This window comes from Agelaius phoeniceus, chromosome 9 (genome assembly GCF_051311805.1).
Source record: "Agelaius phoeniceus isolate bAgePho1 chromosome 9, bAgePho1.hap1, whole genome shotgun sequence".
NCBI classification, from domain to species: domain Eukaryota; kingdom Metazoa; phylum Chordata; class Aves; order Passeriformes; family Icteridae; genus Agelaius; species Agelaius phoeniceus.
The window spans coordinates 2,457,593-2,477,670 of NC_135273.1; the positions used below are offsets into that span (position 1 = coordinate 2,457,593).

The following is a 20,078-nucleotide window of genomic DNA, read 5'->3' on the forward strand; positions in this document are numbered from 1 at the left end:
ATATTAAAGTTTTGGTTTTGTTTCAGACAATTTCAGAGTTCTGAATATTTCTCCAAGCTTTGTTAGTCATTAATAACTGATATATGCATAAAATAATTGAACTCTTGCAGTCAACAAATAAGAATCTCATGCTGTTTAATTACAGGTATATTTTCCACCCTGTCAACTACTGGTAAATTGGCCTTGTACAAGGAAGACAGAAGAGATAAAACTCCATCAATCCTGAAAATTCTTACTGGTGGGTAGAGTGAAATTAGAGAGATAACACCACTTTCCAGTCATCTCCTTGATGATGTAAATGGATATTACTGAAGTGACTGACATGCAGGTATCATTAATGTTAATTACTTCTGTTCTCCCTGGGAATAAATTACTGTTTGAACTTTTCCCTGAATATATAAATTCATAAGATGGGATTTGAAGGACCACAAACAGAACATCATTTAAAGGATACCACAAAGGCCGGAATGTTCCCTGTAAGACCTGCGTCCCCATTAAAAAAAGATGTCATTGCCACAGAATTAATTAGGGTGGAAAAGTCTTCTGAGATGGAGTCCAAGCTGTGCCCAGTGCCCACCTTGTCCTCAGCCCAGAGCATGAGTCCAAATCCACTGATTCCTTGGACACCTGCAGGGATGGGCACTGCAACCCTCCCTGGGCAGTTCCTGAGCCCCCTTTGCATGGGGAAATTCCTGCTGTGCCCACCCTGAGCTGCCCTGGCCCAGCCTGAGGCCGTTCCCTCTGCTCCTGTCCCTGTGCCCTCCTGGCAGGAACTGTGCAGAGCCACAAGGGCCCCCCAGTCCCTCCTTTCTCCAAGCAAAATAGGATCTTATAATAGCACCCAATCCATGTATTTTTGACTGAATTATCAATTTTATCCTGAATTAAAAAGCTATTTGCTTTGTTTGTTCTGACCTTCACACTCAACAATGAAAAGCAGAACAAACCTCCACTGGAAACACCATGAAATTCTTGGCTTTCCCTTAAGGATGAAGCAGCAACTGGAAATAAGTTGCTGGAATGAGAAAAGCATGAATTTCAGTCCTTCTAAATCCATGAAGTAGGAGCTGTCATTTTCTTGCCTGCCTACCTTTGGTGTAGGTACAAGCACACACTACCATAGAGCCCTTCCCTAAAGGAATTCCACCTAGGGAAAGGTGACATTCAGCTCTGGAAGAACCCTGCTAAGTGCCCATTTTTAAACTCATTTTTGTAACCCAAATCCTTCAGAATTGAAGGATTATCTTGACTTTCAAGGAACAGACTCGGGCAGTTTAGGAATTGCTCCTGTGCTGGGAAATGAAAGCACTGAGGCTTCCTCAGCATCTCTCATCTGCTCAGTATTCCATAATTTGATGATGACTGGGAACAAGCAGGAACTCTTCATCTACACTGCTCTGTTAAATCAATGGAATCATCACACAGGAATAGAGAGCTGCTGTAATTCAAGGGAATTCCTGATATTGGGGAAAGGAGAAGCTGAGAGGGAACTCACGATGGCGCGGACGCCGTACTGCTTTTCCACCTTGTCCTTCAGCTGCCTGAAACACGCCTCCATCCTCTCATGGAACGGCCTCAGGGCCTCTGTCACCTTCTCCCCGTGGATCCGGATGCCTTCGGCCAGGAATGGGATCTGGAAAGCAGAATTTGGCTGCTCCACCCTGCCCAGCCCCTCCTGAGCCAAGGGACAGGGCAACGCTCCCACAGCAGGGAAAGAGCTCGTGCAGTAATAATAATAATAATAATAATAATAATAATAGCAATAAGAGCAAAAGTAATGGTAATTATAACACTAATAATAATCATTACAATAATAACAATAATAAAATAATAATAAATAGCATCAACAATAATATTAATAACAAGAATTATTATTATGATGATCACAGTGACCATCATCATCATCATCATCATCACCATTCCTTGCATATGATGCACGACAGGATCTAAACCCCTGTTCTCCAGGATTCCTTTTTTTTTTCTGTCAAACAAAGTCCCTTACATTTAATTCAGCCCTAATTCTGCCCAGAAATCCCATGCTGGATTTATCCCACAGCACAAACCCTCCTGTGGTATTCCATTCTCAAGCCCCCACAGATTCTGTACTTTAAAACACCAAACTGATGAATGATGAGTCTCACACCAGGTTATTAATACCAAATCCTTTCCCAGTTCCATGAGGATAAAACCCTGAAGACAAAAATAGTTTATGTTTTTCTTAATAAATGCTCTTTCTAAAGCTGCAAATGAGCTCCATCCTTGGACAGATATATATTGCAGAGCAATATTTATTAATAAAACATACAGTTTTAGATGCTGTATAGTTCTCCTTAGAAAAAAATTATTTTATTTTCTGTGGGAAGAAAACAGAAGAGGGAAAAAATTAAATTAATTCTCTTTTGTAACTGAAAATAATCATTTATCTTCAAGGCTTCTGTCACAAAATATCCACGGCAGCACAGGATTATATAATTAGTTCCTAGTGTGGAGGTGTAGCTGACCTTTGGAAATGTTTTAAGAGAGACATTTTCATTCCCACAGCTACCCAGACACACCATTAGAGTTTTCTACCTCCAGCTCAGGAAAAATATTTCCTCTTCCAGGTCCGTTTCAGCCCACACAGTGCTCTGATTCTAACTCAGATATTCTCTGCAGCAATCAAGCTAAGAGGCTTCTTCTTAATAATTCATAATTAAATCATAATACTGATTAAAAACAGATTTTTCTAATAAGACTGAGCAGCAATCAGAAGGAGTAGCTTTATCAGTAAGGAGAATAATAAATACACAGATGAATTACAGGTGAACAAACTCGAGAATCTTATCAAGATGATTTGGCACTATGTAAATGGACAGAGGTGCTTCTCCTAAAAGACTACAAAGAGAAGAATAATGACTTTTTTTCTTTTTTTCCCTATGTAGTGGCTTTATGTATAAGCATATGGATTTGCACTTGACAAAAATTAAACTTGAAACCAGAAAGTTTTCCCTGCTCTCAATAAGTCAATGAATTCCTAAATTTACATAATTACCAGGCCACACTGTGACCCTCCTGTTTTGGAGGGATAAATGCTCACTTGGCTCATTTATTTCAAAGAACTGTTGACATTGGAAATGGATTTTTTTTTAAAAAAAAAACTAGAATTACCAAGGTGAAGCATATGAGCCCATTTTATGGGTAGAAAATGCACTGAAGAACCTATCCTGGGGATCAGCCACCTCCAGGCTGGAAAGTCAAGAACAGGAAGTTAAATGACATTATTTGTAGGGAAAAAATGTGGGGGGAGGGAGAAAGAGAAGAAGAAGAAGAAGAAGAAGAAGAAGGCCATGGAGGAGGAGAAGTAAAAGGAAGAGAAGAAGGGAGGAGAAGAAAAAGAAGGAGAAGAAGGAGAGGTTTGTTAATCTTTTACAGAAGGTGCAATCCAGGAATGTCCCATGGCTTTGCACAGAAGAACACGAGGCTGCTGAGTCAGGATATTTGGCCTCCCTGTCCAAGACCACTTAATCCCTAAATGTTTATCAAGTGCAGGAAGAACCTTCCAGCTGTTTTACCACTTCTGCTTCACCTTCTCCTACCAACTGCCAAACTCCTCCTGTGTCTCCTTTCCAGACACAGGGAAATGTGCTGATGCCTGACATGGAATTTGACACCCATGAGAGGCAGAATTTTGCCACATTCAGGATATTCCCAATTAATGTGGCCTTGAAGAAAGGGCATTTTCTTATTTCATAACTCTGTTCTTGGCTGATTTTAAAATTTTATAAAGTTCCAGTGCAACTTGAAATTATTCCCTGATTTGTTTCCCCTTTTTGGTTTTTTTTTTTTTTTTTTTAAATCTTGATCTGCTCGGCTGAAAAGACTGAAAAAAATGACATTGATTTGAATTATTAAACTAATCTTTGAAAACAATCTTTCAGAGCAAGGGGATCATAAAATATGAGCATAAAACCTGAGTTTGGTATGCAGCAGTTCTTTCATCTCTGTAGAAGGAGCACAAGGTTTTGATTTGCTGTGGTATTTTTCTGTTTTGCTGTGCTGTAAATACTTTAACTAAATTCAGAGTGACTAATGTCATCAATCATTCATTTCTCTGCCTTAATTTCAATCAATCATTTCATTATCTTCATGTTAAAATGAAAGATCAGCTTGAAATGGTGCAGTTGCATGGGAACATTTTTTGCCTAAGTTGGAAAAGCACCAAGAAGGACAAAAATGGACATTGCTTTGCTAATGGAATTTATCTGAATTAATAAGAGACAGAAACAAAATGTACACTTGAAGTTCACAGGAATTATATGAATTATGAATTATTAATTCCACAGCACAGTGGAGAAAGAGGTAAGGAGATGAAAAAAATTGAATTTAACTGGTCAGCTGGTAATACAATTGTCAGGTTCCTATTTCATATACCCAATTGCTTTATGCAGCAGGGAGAAAATTCCATGTGATTACAGAACTCCAAGCCCCACATCACTGAAAAATGAAATCTCCTTTTTGCTTTCCATCCCTGTCAGCCCAGGATGAATTCAGCCCCCTCAAAGGCTTCCATACACATCCCTCTCCCAATATTTGGGAGCTGACTCCCACCTGGCTGGAAACTGAAGTAATTTGAGAGGAATTTTAAATTTTAGGATCCCTTAAATGTGTATGAAACATCCAAGGCAATTTAAAAGCACTGAAAGGGCTTTTAGTGACTCTTAATTTTCAGATATAAAAATAAATGTTGATCTCTTTTCTCTATTCTCTTGGTTCCTGTTGGTTCTTGAAGTACAAAACTGATGGGAAATCATGTGTTTAAAAGCCCTGAATAATTACAATACAATGAGATCAGCTGCCATAGCTATTTTCAAATTGTAATACCATTTTAATACACAAGTGTCACCAAAGTGAGCCTTTGCAGATGGAAAGTGTGTTTGGAATTCATTTGAAGTATCACTCTCAGAGGCAAAGACACAGAGCTGACACCAAGTCAGTCTGCTGGGACCAAATTATTTTCCTCTATAAAACTTAAAGCTTATAAAATCTAATCTTTTCTAAAAGCTCACAAGAAAATAAATTTAAAAATGCCTTTTTTATTTTTGTCAGACCAAAAGAGTTTTTTACTCACTGATAGTTTTAGGGCCTTCAGAGAATATTCTATTTTTGAATTCTGTAGCTTTGGCTCTACTACCTCTAAGACTGAAATCTACGGAAATGTAAATTATTCCCTTTATTATAAAGACAGAACTGAATATGAAAAGACAATGATTCACTTTCTTTTTCTGTGGGAAAAAAAAATGATTTCCAATCAACCTGGTATTTTTTAAGTTACCATAAAATTCTACTGAGACCACAGAAAAATGTCCAGGATGCGACTATGGAACAAAACTGGAATTGTCTCTTGTTTGCCCTGAAAAATATTTTCTCATCTGATACAGATGGGAGATTGGGAGATTGTCACTTATTGTGTTTACAAAAAAAAAAAAAAAGGAAACAAAAAAAAAAGAAAAAAAAGAAAATTTCTTGATCATATTTGTTCGCAGCAAGTTTATCAAAACGAGCAATTATGTCAGATTGAAAAGATGACTTTAACTCAAGCTCCAAGACAGATTTAAATGGCAAAGAAATGTATCCAAGGTGAGGATAATGTCTGAATTTTCTCCAAAGTGACACCAAGCTGTCTTTCCACAGCAGCTGCCTCTGCCAAACCTGACTTCAAGTTTTTTACCTGCCAAGCAATCAGATCCTTCAGCTTCTCAATCTTGTCATGATCCTCTGGATGCTCGTGCATGTATTTTTCAGTAAAAAAAGCCTAATTAAGAGAGAGAGAGAGAGAATGAGCCATTATTCAGAAAATGAAACATCCACTACCAGAGGAATGAGCTACAACAAAGATAAATTGATCAACTTAAAACTTCTGCTAAGTAACAGCTACAAGCACAAAGTGAAAATCGTGGAATCCCAGTGATTTGGGTTGGAAAGGACCTTAAATCCCATCCAGTGCCATTCCTTGGGACACCTCCCACTGTCCCAGGGTGCCCCAGTGTCCAGCCTGGCCTTGGGCACTGCCAGGGATCCAGGGGCAGCCACAGCTGCTCTGGGAATCCTATCCCAACCAGGAATTCCCAATTCCCAATCTCCCATCCAGCCCTGCCCTCTGGCACTGGGAGCCATTCCCTGTGTCCTGTCCCTCCATCCTTGTCCCCAGTCCCTCTGCAGCTCTCCTGGAGCCCCTTCAGGGCCTGCAAGGCCACACTGAGGTCACCCCAGAGCTTCTCCTCTCCAGGTGAACAATCCCAGCTCTGCCAGCCTTTCCTCCTAGCAGAGCTGCTCCATCCCAGCAGGGCAGGGATTCCTGGTGGGATTCAGGGAATCCTGGTGGAATCCAGGGGATCCTGGTGGAATCCAGGGGATTCCTGGTGGAATTCAGGGATTCCTGGCGGAATTCAGGGGATCCTGGCGGAATTCAGGGGATCCTGGCGGAATTCAGGGGATTTTGGTGGAATCCAGGGGATTCCTGGCGGAATTCAGGGGATTTTGGTGGAATCCAGGGGATTCCTGGTGGAATTCAGGGATTCCTGGTGGAATTCAGGGGATCCTGGTGGAATTCAGGGGATCCTGGCGGGATTCAGGGAATCCTGGTGGAATTCAGGGAATCCTGGCGGAATTCAGGGGATTTTGGTGGAATCCAGGGGATTCCTGGTGGAATTCAGGGATTCCTGGTGGAATTCAGGGGATCCTGGCGGAATTCAGGGGATCCTGGCGGGATTCAGGGAATCCTGGTGGAATTCAGGGGATTTTGGTGGAATCCAGGGATTCCTGGTGGCATCCAGGGGATCCTGGTGGAATCCAGGGAACACTGGCAGAATTCAGGGGATCCTGGTGGCATCCAGGGAACACTGGCATTACCTTCTCGTAGTTGGCGAAGCCCCCCATGACAGCAGGGTCCACGATGCCGTTGAGCAGCATGGACAGGGGGTTGATGGGCAGGTTGGGGTCGTTCAGGTGCTGCTGCACCATGTTATTGATCTTGTCATTGGTCAGCTGCATGGTTTCTATGGCATTTTCCAGTGGGCTGATCTCCACCTGCAACCCAAACAAAAGGAGATTTCAAACCAGGGGCGGAGTTTTTAACCTGCTCAGCAAAACCCCATGGGCAGAAATGCTCCAGGCCTTTCAGAACTGAGGTTATTGGGAGATTTTTGACCAATAATGACCAGAAGGGGTGACTGAGGTATGTGGTATCTCTGTGCTGCAGTAACTGATATGATGATGGCTATCAGTGCAGGAAGTTAACTGCATTCTGCTGCTGCAAGAGGGATTACATCCCAGCACAGCATCCAGAAAGGCTCTGGCAGCAATCACGTGAGGTTTTTTTGGAGGATTAGGGAGAACATCAGAGATTAAGGGTTGGTGAGTTTTAGCAGCACAAAGAAGATCCAGCTTAACGTAACAGTAAGAAAGAAATGATAACTTTAACGTGGATTTTCTGATGGAAAATGTAATCCTAAGCCGCTCAAAAATCACAAAGATATTTTTGCAGTGATTATTTTGGTGTGTTTCCAAGGACAGTGAGTTGAATATGTTGATGAGATGATATCTAAACTATTTGCTGTGCTTTTTCCCAAGAGATCACATTTTCTTCATCTGACCATCGAGAACTGAAGGGAGAAATTTTCCTTCTACCTGGACTTCAATGAAGAGTCACCTCAGATGCCTTCACGGGGTGGATTAGCTCCTATGCTGTACAAAACTTGCTTTATTTTAACTGACTGACCTCCAGCTACTTTTTCTGCCCAGCCACCATGTCTTTCAAAAGTTCATGTTGAAAAAAAACAGTATTAAAACATTTTAAATATTAGTGAATGGGCTGAAAATCAGTAACTTGCAGTGACCCAGAGTGTAGAGAGTCCTCACCGGAAGCCACAGCCGGCTTGTATTAAAAAAATGATGTGGAAGGGAGAGGAAAGGAAGGTTAATTGAGGCCTGTGAGGAAAATGCAAGTGTATATTTGATTACAGTCTCATTTACATAAATGCTACATAAACAAAGCAGCACTTCTACCTGGCTATCAGTTACTTACCCTGTTTCTGAGAACCACTTATAATCAAATCTCTTTAGTTGTTACTCTTACACCTGCCAGCTGATTACATCAAGGATGTTTTAATTAGCATTTTGAGCAGCCTGCCTGCTGAATGATTCTGGAAGGCAGGGAAGGAGCCCGGTGGTTCTGCTGGGAATGGGGAGCAGGCCAGGCTCGGACAGAGCCCAGCCTGCCAGGGGGAATCTGGACTGGGGAGTGAAGCCACATCCAGCATCTGATTGGGCAAAACTGCTGGGAACATCACAGGCTAAATTTAGCATTCTGTCACTTGTATTAATGGCCTTATAACTATGCAATAATGTGTTGATGAACCATTGCTTTTAAAGCTCTTGAGCATCTCCAGAAATTAGCACTCATTGAGCTGACAGCTTTTTGACTTTTCTGTAGCAGCAATCATGGCTTTCTTTCTCATTCTCCTTTCTTTTACTACTCTTGTAACACTCCCTCTAATTTTTTAAAAGCAGATGGAGAATTGCAGTTGCCATCTCACTACTACAAACTGGGCTTTGGAACCTGGTGAAAGCTATTTATGGTAAGTGTAAATTCAGAGCCTTGCCCCCAGGGCCACTCTGGGCACTCCTCACTCTATCCAGGGAAAACAGGAATTACATTCTCCTGAGACATTTGCACCAGTACAGAATTCCAAGATAAAAACAAAACAGAGATTAGCATTTGTGGTTTTTAAACTCGAGTGTGATTCACAATCTGATTTCTAATTCCCTGGCTGGTCTCTCTTCCCTACAACTTCCTGTGCCCAGCTAAAGCAAATCAGATACAGAATAAGAAATGCTGGCCCCAAATTCCTTGCAGATGATGAACAGATTGCAAAGGTTTAGGTAAAAGTACTCAGAAAGAATTGGAAAAGCCAGCAGATTTAAAGCAACTCTGCATGTTCCTATGGGTTATGTAACATAATACACTGCATTTATGAAATTACTCCATTCTCTCAGCACTGATTTGATGTAATCTCACCTCTCCCTTTAACGATATTCCAGTTCCATCAATAAAATATGAAACATGCAGAGCTGGTGGAGTATCTTGGTGCTTAGCAAGGGATCAATAATATCTGTATCCATAATCACAATTTAGCATTACAGGGATGTAAACCCTGTGATCCTCCTTGCAGCATTTTAGCTGACAGAGATCTTGAGGAAAGTCAATACCCATTTTGTGGGAACTGTGCCAGAGGAGGTCAGAAGTTATCTGTAGCAGTCTTCCCACACGTTATTAAGTTCCATTCTGCTATCATTTCTCAGCTCTGCAACTCTTACAATCCTTGCTCCCAAAAGGCTGAGGGGATTTGTGCCCATTTGGATGCCAGGCAGAGCAGGAGGGGTGCACAGCAAGTGCCTGTCAGGCTGTGCTCTCTGCTCATCAGGACTGGCATCAGATCTGCCAGCCTTTACAAACAGCACTTCTTGCCATCATCAAGATAAATACAATCTTCTCCATCAGGGTTATATTGAAACTACGAAATTCATTAAAAATTCAATGTGTTTTATTCAGCTGCCTGTTACTGTCACACATCACATTCATATTCTGTTACTATAGATACCATAGTAATTTTCTGCATTACTTCTGTTCATCCAAATACAACTGTCCAACATAACCTCAATGGAGCAATGAAAAAGGTTTTAATTAATCATATGCAAATTGTTCTTTTCCTTTAAAAATAAGCCTCACAAGAGAGATTTCAAAAACGCAGTAACAATGTTTTTATTGCTACTTAAAAATTACAGCTGCATAAGAATAATTTAATCTTAAAGGCGTTTAATGGATATGTCTTATCTAAACAGTCTAAATGGTTGAACAGAGAAATGAGTAATTTGGAGTTACTCTGTGAGGTTGCTGAGGGTATATTTAGCTAAATATGGAGAAGAAACAAAAACAACCTTTAACCACGAGTGGTAAGAAAGGCAGACATACAATGCCTTTGATTATTGGGGTATTTTGAATTAATGACAATCAAAATATCCAGATCCTCTTTGATAAAGTTCAGGCTAGATTCTCTGGGATGGAACAGGGTCCCTGCATCATCTCAGATCTCTCTTCATTCTAGGCACCTGCTGAGAGACACAAATGCTTTCTAAAAGGGCTGAAGGGCTGGCTGCATTCCCTTCCCTCAGGAATGGAAAAGCATTGCCTGAGTCACCCTCAGTCAGCAACCAGCACCCTCAGCAGGTTCCCTCAGGATGTGCCAGGTCCAATCCCATGGATTCCTTGTTCACAGATCTAAGCACAGCCACTGAGACACACAAATGCTCCCTGGCTGTATAAAAACCCCATTGTTTTACACAATCTCAACACAGCCAAGCTGATCTTACCATGAAAACTGATTTGACCTCAAACCACCTGAGGATGCCTGGTAATTTATAGGCTGTCACGTAGATGGTTCTCTCAATCCACATGTTCTGCAAAGGGAACACAAGTGTCACGTTATCCATGGGCAGCTGGGACCCCGAGCAAAGCCCTAAAACATCAGCAGCAGGACAAGGACCAAGGTATGGCAGATGTCACAGAGCCAGGGGAGAATTCCAAATGGAAGATGGAGCAGCACTGATTTAAATCTGGTATGTCACTTAACAGGGAACAACTGCTCCCTTTCTGAAGCAGAATACCATGGAAAGATCCCCTGCTTTTACTGGATGTTCACAGAATGGTTTGGGCTGGAAAGGACCTCAAAATCCATCAGGTTCCAGGAGCAGGGAACCTTCCACTATCCCAGGCTGCTCCAAGTCCCATCCAACCTGGCCTTGGGCACTGCCAGGGATCTGCACAGCTCCTCTGGGCACCCTGTGCCAGGGCCTCCTCACAGCACTCATTTATTGACCATTAGATTAAACAAATGGTTTAAAAAAAAAGCAAGAAAAAGCAAAAGGTATTAGTGACAAAAGATTTTCAGATGCCTGACTGGAATCTTCACGGCAAGACAAGTTTCAGGTGTAACAATTTAAAATCCTTTCTCAGAAGAGCTGTTTTTACAAAATAAATACAGCTTTGCCCATTTTTTTCCTATTGGTATAAACGAGAACATGATAAATTGGCTTAATTAACTTTCTATGAAAAATAATCCCTTTAAACCTAGAATTTATTTCTCAACAAGCAAAAGATAATGAATGGCTCAGATGCTCAAAATAGAGGGGGATAAACAAGCAAACCAAAAGTGGTTTATTTTCTTCATAATTTCTTACTGCAAATTCGTTGTCTGGGTTTTTCTCTCCTTTTCGAACGGGGCGTGAATACTCAAAGCGCTGGACTTCATTCACCCTGTAGAAACTGAAAAGAGGGAAAAGAATCATGGAATCACTGATTGGATTGGGTTGGAAATGACCTCAGAGATCATGCAGTTCCAAGCCCCAGATGCACAATGAAAATCAAACGCTGCTTGTTTAGGAATGGATACTAAATTCTAATATTAGAGGAAGTCCATCAACAAATATGGGATCACTATTTTCCAGTGGGTCGGACTGTGTGCCAATAATAAAAATCACCATTAAATGCCCTCACAATGCCCATGCCCCTTGACTGTGCACAGATTCCTAATACAACAATGTGCTATAAAGGGGACAGAGAAAACAACAAAACCCAACCCAAACTCACCTCACAATTTGCTCTGACACTGGCCTGTGAAATTTCGAGGGTAAATCCAGTTTGGGCTTTACAGTGAAGCACTGAATATCTGAATTTCAGGGGTTAAGAAGTGAAAAGGGAATTTCAGTCACACAGAGCAAACAGCTCAACAGAAACACACACACAAAAAAGGACAAAACAACAAAATCGGTGCATTACACCCATCAGGGCAGAAGTGCAACAGGTTGGCTGTAAATCCTTGACCTGAGTTGCTGGATGCACTGGTTGTACTGGTTGTACTGGGTGTACAGCCCAAGGATACACTGGCCAGAGGAGGTTTTGATGTCATCACCGGGGGGTGACGTTGTCTTCATCTTCTCGGCGTTGGGAAACTGCGTCAGCAGCCGCGCCTCGAAGTCCTCACGGCGCTCGTACTCCTTGCCCCGGTAAATGAACACTTTGTTCTGCAAACACATGATGCCTCAGGTTTAACTTTTCTATTTTGCACATTCTGTGCTGCTTTAGTGTGCACTTCTGAGCTTCATATTAAGGGTTGGTGAGCTCTGTGCACAGAGCAGGGAGACAAAACAATTCCTGCTCCAGCTGGGCACCAAGGACAAATGATCCAAATCTCAGCCCCAGAGGACAAACCCCGTGGGCTGGAGAGAGAAAAACAAGCAGGGTGGGACTGCAGGGGCTAAAGCTGGGATGGGACAATGAACTGCAAGGTGCAAATGGAGCAGAACTGATCCCAGGGACAGAGCCCGTGCCCGGCCGTGCATTTTGGGGCCATTTTGGTTCATCTTGGGTGCAGCCCTGGCTGGGCTCTGGTGCTGCCCAAGGTGGATCCATGGAGGAGATGCTTTGAATAAATCCCTGCTTTATTCTGGAGCTCTGTCCAGCCTCTGCTCTAGGGCAGCCTGCACAAGGCATCACAGGGGCACCCACAGCTGGCCCCAGCACCCCCAGAGCTAAAACCAGTGCTCCCAATACAGAACTGGGGCCTCAGATGGGCTGACACCAACGCTGTTAGCGCTTCTCAGTACGAGAGGAATGTCACACTCCTCACCCTGTGTCATAATCAATACTTTATCAGTATTTTTTTCTCACCTCCAATTCCACCCTGAGATCATTAAGCCCATGGTTAACTTCAGGTATTAATTAAAGCCACACTAAAATCACCTCAAAATGTGATTTCAAGGATCTGTAACATGGGTGGCCATTGAAAATATATTAAGAGAAATTATTACCAAATCCAAGATGTCTCCTCCACCTTCCACAGTTAATGATGGAATGGATGTCAATAAATAAACTGGATTGGGCTTTTTATACATAAACATTTATTCAAAGGCACTCAGGGGAGCAAAAGAGTAGAAGAGAAAAACAGAAACATAATGCAGATTTAAGGAGGAATATCCAAAAATAGTGACTCTTATAAAAAGACTCACATTAGTGGATTAGATTTTTGCCATTATAAACTTTAAACTTTTTATAACTTTAAAATTAAGTTTATTGTATTTGTAAGCATTGGTTTTTTCTTTGCCAATAAAGAAAATGAAGAGATATTTTACAGAGTCCATTTACATGCTGAGTTCATTAAATTCTAAAGGAAAATGTAAAAGACAAACTTGCATATTTTTAACTGATCAAACATATTAAAGCAAGTTTGGAAAAAATTTGCATCTGAATATGCTTAACCTCATTACTCATCTCGAAATGAATACTTGGTGAAAAAATTATAGAGCACTTAATAAAAAAGGGTGTTTTGACTGGGGGTAGGAGCCTGGAGTTGTTCACATTTGCCCAGTTGGGTTTAGTTCTGCAGTGATGCCTTTTGAAAAGCTCAGTAGGGGAAAGAAAGGTAATAATAGATGGCTCTGTATAACTGTAATTCATGTATATACATTTGTAATTGACAGGGAATGCTGGAATAAAGGGAAAAGTGAGGATTTTCTCCAGCAGCAGGGTACTCAACAGCCTGGTTTTCAGAGGGCAAACTGGGAAGGAATTAATTCCTGTGAGGGTGGTGAGCCCTGGCACAGGATGCCCAGGGAAGTTAACAAAATAATAATGGGCTATTTGTGTGTCACCAACTGCCAAGTGCCAGAGAATCATAATAGAGATGCAATTCAGACATGTTATAGCCCCACTTTTCTTTAACCACTAATTCAACCCATAAAAATCCCAATATTAGTGAAAAAAACCCTTAAAATGTCACTAAAGCTATGATCCTGGCATCAACCAAGTGATAAAAGTCTTAAATTGGCACCTGACACACACAAATCAATGATAAAAATTGCTATTAAAGGTGTCACACACACCTTTGATAGTCAACTTCATTTTAGTGACAATGCTGGAAAGAACACTCGCCTGAAAACATGGTCATACAAAAGGTTTCTCTACCATGCTCATATATATATTATATATATAAATATATATTAACCTGCCAGGCAAAAATGTCACCATTTCAGATGGTTATGACCCTGAGTGATGGATTGGGTCATTTCTCTTCATTTCTAGTGATACCCTGAAGAAATAGAAAGTACTGAATACGTTTGAAGAGAAAGTTTTTCTACTAAAATTCAACTATTCCATCATAGAAACCAGAAAGGAAAAACCAGTGATTGTTTTGTACACCTAAAAGGCACCTGTCCCTGTTGGGCAGGTTTCTCCAAGCCAAGGGAAATTTCCAGAGCAAGGAAAGTCTCTGGAAATTTCCAGAGCAAGGAAAGTCTCTGGAAACAGGTGACACTTACCCTTATGAAAGTTGGGAATCCCTGGCCATAGTATCCAACAGCAAAATAATCTGGTTTTGGTCGTATCACCTTCACAATGTTTTCATAGAACTGGGCTTGTTTTCTCTGCAAAATAAACAGGAGGGATTTGAATGACCTGAGTTTTTAGGAGATTCCTTATACGTAAGATCTTGTATACATCTCTAAATTAAAGATGTTTCATTCCCCTGTTTTTCCTCACCTTTATATCAGATTCATGGCAATATTTGGAAATATCACACTCTGTAGCAATGATTTTTCTACTTACCAGAGTGAATCTGACTGTTCCCTAAGGAATATCTCAATTTTGATTAATTTCACCTCATCATGGTGAACCTCACTGCTCCATATCCAATATCTCAATTTTGATGGACCTCATGTTGGTGAACTTTACTGTTCCATATCCAATATGTCAATTTTGATGAACTTCATCATTGTGAACTTCATCGTCCCATATCCAATATCTCAATTTTGAGGGCCCTCATCTTGATGAAGGTCCCTGCTCTATATCCAATATCTCAATTTTGATAAACTCCAATATCTCAACTGATGAACTTCATCACTGTGAACCTTACTGTTCCATATCCAATATCTCAATTTTGATGGACCTCATCTTGGTGAACCTCACTGATTCACATCCAGTATTCCACTGGCAGTGAAGGTCAGGAATCTGCAATTCCAGTTGTGACACTTCTGATGCCGAAGCACCGGAAGGATGAAGCTGCACACAGCTCATCCCAATGGTGCTGACTTGTCGGTTTTGGGCTCTTACATCTCATTACATTTTTCTACTACTTCTCTTCCATATTTACAACCATGAATTTGCATATGGAAAGCAGGCAGTTGAGAATTGCAGGAAAATGTAAATGTTGGAATGAACACACGCATGTCAGACGCCATCTGCTTTCGACGCTGACTTCTTTATCTCTAATGATGAAATAATAGCAAATGAGCAGCTTCAGAAGATCTGTTCATTAACTTATTTTTAGTCTATTATTTCTGCAAAGAGAATGACTTTTGATCTGGGGGGAGGTTTAGTGCTGCTCCCACACGACAGATAACTGTAAATGGCACCAAGACTACAAAGACCCAGATCTGCCGAGTATTTCTCAGCTCGTCTGGAGCAAAACTATTCTGTCATTTGTGAATTGTCTTAGAGACTAATATTTAATATTGCTTGAAGAAAAGAGACAAGAGGGAGAATAGAAAGAACTAAAAACTTCTAAATTCTATTGTGGGAGAAAAAAAAGAGCTGTTCAGCAGCAGCAATAGGAAAAGCTGATGGGGTACATGAGACCTGACTCATATGGGAGAGTGAATTTTGATCTCTGTCTTGTGAGGGAAATGCAGGCCAGGACTAATTCTGTGACATCTCACCTCTTGGCTCATGAGCAGATGAACTCAATTGTGTGATGTGAGGATCAGAAGTTCTTGGTCTCCCTTCTTAGAAGAGGGAGAAACTCCATGGAAATATCCAAGGCCAGGCTGGACAGGGCTTGGAGCAGCCTGGGACAGGGGAAGGTGTCCTTGCCCATGGCAAAGTGGGTGGAGCTGGATGAGCTTTAAGGTCCTCCCAACCCAAATCATTCAATCCCTCTGTGATTATTGGCCACAATGAATAAAGTGCAAATTCCAACTTCTCCTACAGAATGGATCCAGTAGGACAATTAAAGAGTGGCTGCCTCTGTGACAAACCCATTCACATTTCCATGTGCAAGCAAAAAGGAGATGGAAAATTAAAACTGAGGGACTTGGAGAGTAGCCATCCCCGGTGAATAATCACCTCTGACAACCATTTCTAGCTGAGGAACAATCCTACCCAATTCCTTTTATACTGAAATGAAGAATATTCTATGCCCACCCCACCAGGAACAGTGAGCTGGGGCTGTGTGGAGCTGAGTTCAACACCACAGGAATGCCCAGCTCAGACATACTGGGATAAAGAAAACAGATAAATAATTCAAAGAAATTGAGGAAAATGTACTCTGAGTGCAAAAGCAAAAGGCATCAAAAACTTTAGAGTTGAAAATTTTCAGAAACAAACTGGAATTACATCCCAACTCCTGTGGAAATGGTTGGGACCTGAGGAGGGACAGTGACAGCTGCCATTTATCTCTTTGGAAGAGAACAGGAGGAAAAAAATGGTGCAGGAATAATGAATGGGTAACGTCAGGGCAAAAATAACTGACTGGAGACATGAATGCTTGGGGATTATTCATACCTAAAAAAAGAAATGTGAATATAGAAAGACACTTGAGAGAGAATGGGGATTTTTTTCATGTCCCCATTTATATTTAAATTCAAAATTTCCTTTTATACCCCAAATAAATCAGCTTAACATTACTGAAATGCTTTTCTTTCAGCTGAAAAAAATAAATTCAATGTTTTTCAGACAATCCACTGGTAGCCAGTTAATTGACATTGGTCCAACAAAACCATGATGGATATTTGTTTCTGAATTTTACTGTCATTGATATAATATTTTTTATATAATTTTAAAAGCTTCAAAATTCAACTCTGAAATAAATTATTGCAGTGTCTATGTCATTAAAAAAACCTACCAGCAGTTCACTGAGTTGTTCATAATCAAACATTTCATTTTCATACTGTTCTGCAAGTTCTTTACCCAAGGCAATGGCCTCTTCCCACATCTGTTGGAAAAAAAAATCACAAAACAACAAAAAGAAGCTGAATTACATACCTTGGTTAAACATCAACATTAGAATCAAATAAATCTGGATAAAGCAACCAAATGAATTGTGTCACATGCCTGAAAACACTGAGCATCTGACGTGCCAAAGAGCTGTGCTAGGGTTATAAATGTCTCTATTCATGGAATCATGGAATTGTTGAGGCTGGAAAAGCCCTCCAAGTTCACAGAGTTCAACCATTCCCAGCACTGCCAAGGCCAGCACTGCCCCGTGTCCCCAAGTGCCACCTCCACATGGATTTTAAATCCCTCCAGGGATGGGGACTCCAGCACTGCCCTGGGCAGCTGTGCCAGGCCTGGACAATCCTCTCCATTGGAAATTGTTCCCAAATATCCACCCTGAGGCCGTTCCCTCTGCTCCTGTCCCTGTCCCCTCCTGGCAGGAGCTGTGCAGAGCCACAAGGGCCCCTGAGCCTCCTTTGCTCCAGGCTGAGCCCCTGCCCAGCTCCCTCAGCCCCTCCTGGGGCTCTGATCCCTTCCCTGGACACACTCCAGCCCCCCAATGACTTTTTTATCATTCAGGGGCCCAAAAGTTGACGCGGGATTGGAGATGCCTGAGCAGTGCCAGTACAGAGGGACAATCCCTGCCCTGGTGCTGCTCCACACCATTTCTGACACAACCCAGGTGCCATCAGCCTTCTTGGCTTGGTGGCACTCCAGGTGATCTGCTCCATGACCTTCCCTGGCACAGGATGCAAATTTACTGCATCCCAATCAAGTGAAATGATCAAAGAGCTTCAGAAATGAAATGATTCCTGCCAGCCCATCCAGTAATGTGTAAACACAGCCTGTCCACCAAGAAACCCAGGACCTAAGGCTTTGGAGCAAGGCTGGTGATTGATTATATTTCATAATCACCTCTCTCTCCCTCTAATATCTGTAATCTGTATTAGACAGGACAGGCAATTTGCAGATATTGCTTTGAACAAATACTCATTATATTTCCATTGGTTCTTCTTCTTCTTGTTCCTCAACCATGAAATTCAGCAGCCGTCTCAAGTGACCCAAAGAAATTTAACAATATCCTTCAGCTCCTCAGAAGGCAACAATCTTAATGAGGAGCAGCAAGAATGGTTTTAAATGTGCATTTTTCATTTGTTTTTTCCACTCCAAAGATAAAGAACCACTCCAACCCAAAAATATGCTTAAATTAGCACACCAGGCTATCTAAGATCAAACTTGATGATCTACCTCTGCTGCTGAAATTTGGCTGGCATTGCTGACCTCACTTTATTATAAAAATGAGTTTCAGAATAAGTTAGAAATGCAGATTTTATCAGCCTTCATCTTTAAATTTAAATCCTCTGGCCACACCACCTCATTCTCCTCTTAGCATGAGGCCACACGTTGCCCTGGTGGAATCCTGAGGGGATGCAGCAGCCAAGAGCAGGTGGATGGAGGAGGGCTGAGGGGAAGGGCTGAACACACAATTCCCCATTTTTCCCAAAAGATATCCACCTTTGGGGACAGGGAGTTTGGGATGAAGCACCACAACTTCCAAAGATGGTGGGAGGTGGATGCTGGGGAGAGGAGAGGAAATGTGACCTGGGGAAACCTTCACAATAACTCATCCCTGCATCCATCCCATAAAAATCCCTCAATCCCATCCTCTTCAAAGCACTGTGCAAACAAGAGATATTTTACACTCCAAACCCCAAAAGCTCCCCAAACCTCACAAATGAAATTGCACACTCAAAGCCCCAAAATCAATGCCAGGTGAATTCTCTTTGTCTACTGATCTGCAAGGTGAAATTGCAATTCTTAGTATATCTGGAAAACTTGGAAAAAATAAGACTTTTAGAAAAATTCCTGGTTCTAGATGCTGATTTGAAAAATAAGAATAAAACATTAAGGATTAAACCTCAGCAAGTCTTCATACAGAACATGCCAATGTCACAAAAAGCAAGATGGGTCCCATTGGTTCACTGGCCATCCCTGCTCTTCTCTGGAAAAAAGGAGCCAATTTTCAAGGGGAGGGATGGACTGAAAGGTTATCCTGGCAAACTGAGTGGGAATGGCTGGAAAGCAGCAGGAGCAGGGAGGGAGCTGCTGATGGTGCAGGAGATGAGGAAATGCAGAGGGAAAAACATGGGAGATCACATGGAGAAATGAGAGAGATTTCTGCCCTCCAAGGAGAGACAAAAATAAGGGCTGAAAACTGCACTGTGGGGCTGAACAAGGGGAAAGGAGCTTCTGAGTCCTGCAAAAACCAGCTGGGATGATGTCTGGACAAAGTGGTGACCTAATTTAAGATTAAAAAAGCCATGAATGCTCACAAGGAGCAGAATCTGGTTCTTCATTAACCTTGCCTTGCAGCTCCTCGTGATATTCGACCCCTCCTCTTGATTTTACTTATTTCTCCAACAAGGTTCAGAATGTTATTTATCTAGGGAAGAGGACTGGAATGAGCATGAGTTGCCTGATGTTTGTAAAGTGCCTTGAAGGTGAAAAACGCATCAGAAGGACTAATTACAATCACGGTAATGAGGGATCACGTCTGCAGGAAATTACAAGGCAGCCTGAACGCTCCGCAACGCAATTTTTGCAAATGGAAGGATCTGAATGTTTTTATCCATATTATGGATCTAATCTAGCATGATGATACAGAGCATGTTTTTATTTTTAAACAAAAATTAACATGAATTTAAGAGTAAAGGCACAGTTGCTCAAGAAGGGGGACATTTTCACATACCAAGATGAGTTAATTTTGATTCAGAAGGGCAATACAGCACCAATTTATAGGAGCTGAACTAATATTCAGGTGTTTGTTAAGTCAGCAAGTGAAAGCTTTCAAAATCATTTAACCTTCCCTCATTTTGAGTGCCATTTTCTTCTGAACTTCAGTCATCCATAACTTGTGCATATTTTCATTTCAAAGGCAATGGTGTGACCATCACTTCCCTTGTCCTGCTTCCCTCTTTGTGTGCTCCAGATTTAACCA

At 41.5% G+C, this 20,078-nt stretch overlaps 1 protein-coding gene across 2 annotated transcripts in view; it reads right to left on the reverse strand.

The window, feature by feature from the left end:
* DOCK1 (dedicator of cytokinesis 1) overlaps positions 1-20,078 on the reverse strand; it is a 277,666-nt gene that overhangs the window by 27,037 nt on the left and 230,551 nt on the right. For both annotated transcript variants that reach the window (XM_077182775.1, XM_054637087.2), the window contains exons 39-47: positions 16,989-17,078; positions 14,410-14,514; positions 11,976-12,117; positions 11,684-11,762; positions 11,275-11,359; positions 10,408-10,494; positions 6,889-7,065; positions 5,708-5,791; positions 1,496-1,633 (exon numbers count right to left, since the gene is read on the reverse strand). In XM_077182775.1, coding sequence (XP_077038890.1) covers positions 1,496-1,633; positions 5,708-5,791; positions 6,889-7,065; positions 10,408-10,494; positions 11,275-11,359; positions 11,684-11,762; positions 11,976-12,117; positions 14,410-14,514; positions 16,989-17,078 — 987 coding nt within the window. The remainder of the gene's footprint in view (positions 1-1,495; positions 1,634-5,707; positions 5,792-6,888; positions 7,066-10,407; positions 10,495-11,274; positions 11,360-11,683; positions 11,763-11,975; positions 12,118-14,409; positions 14,515-16,988; positions 17,079-20,078) is intronic.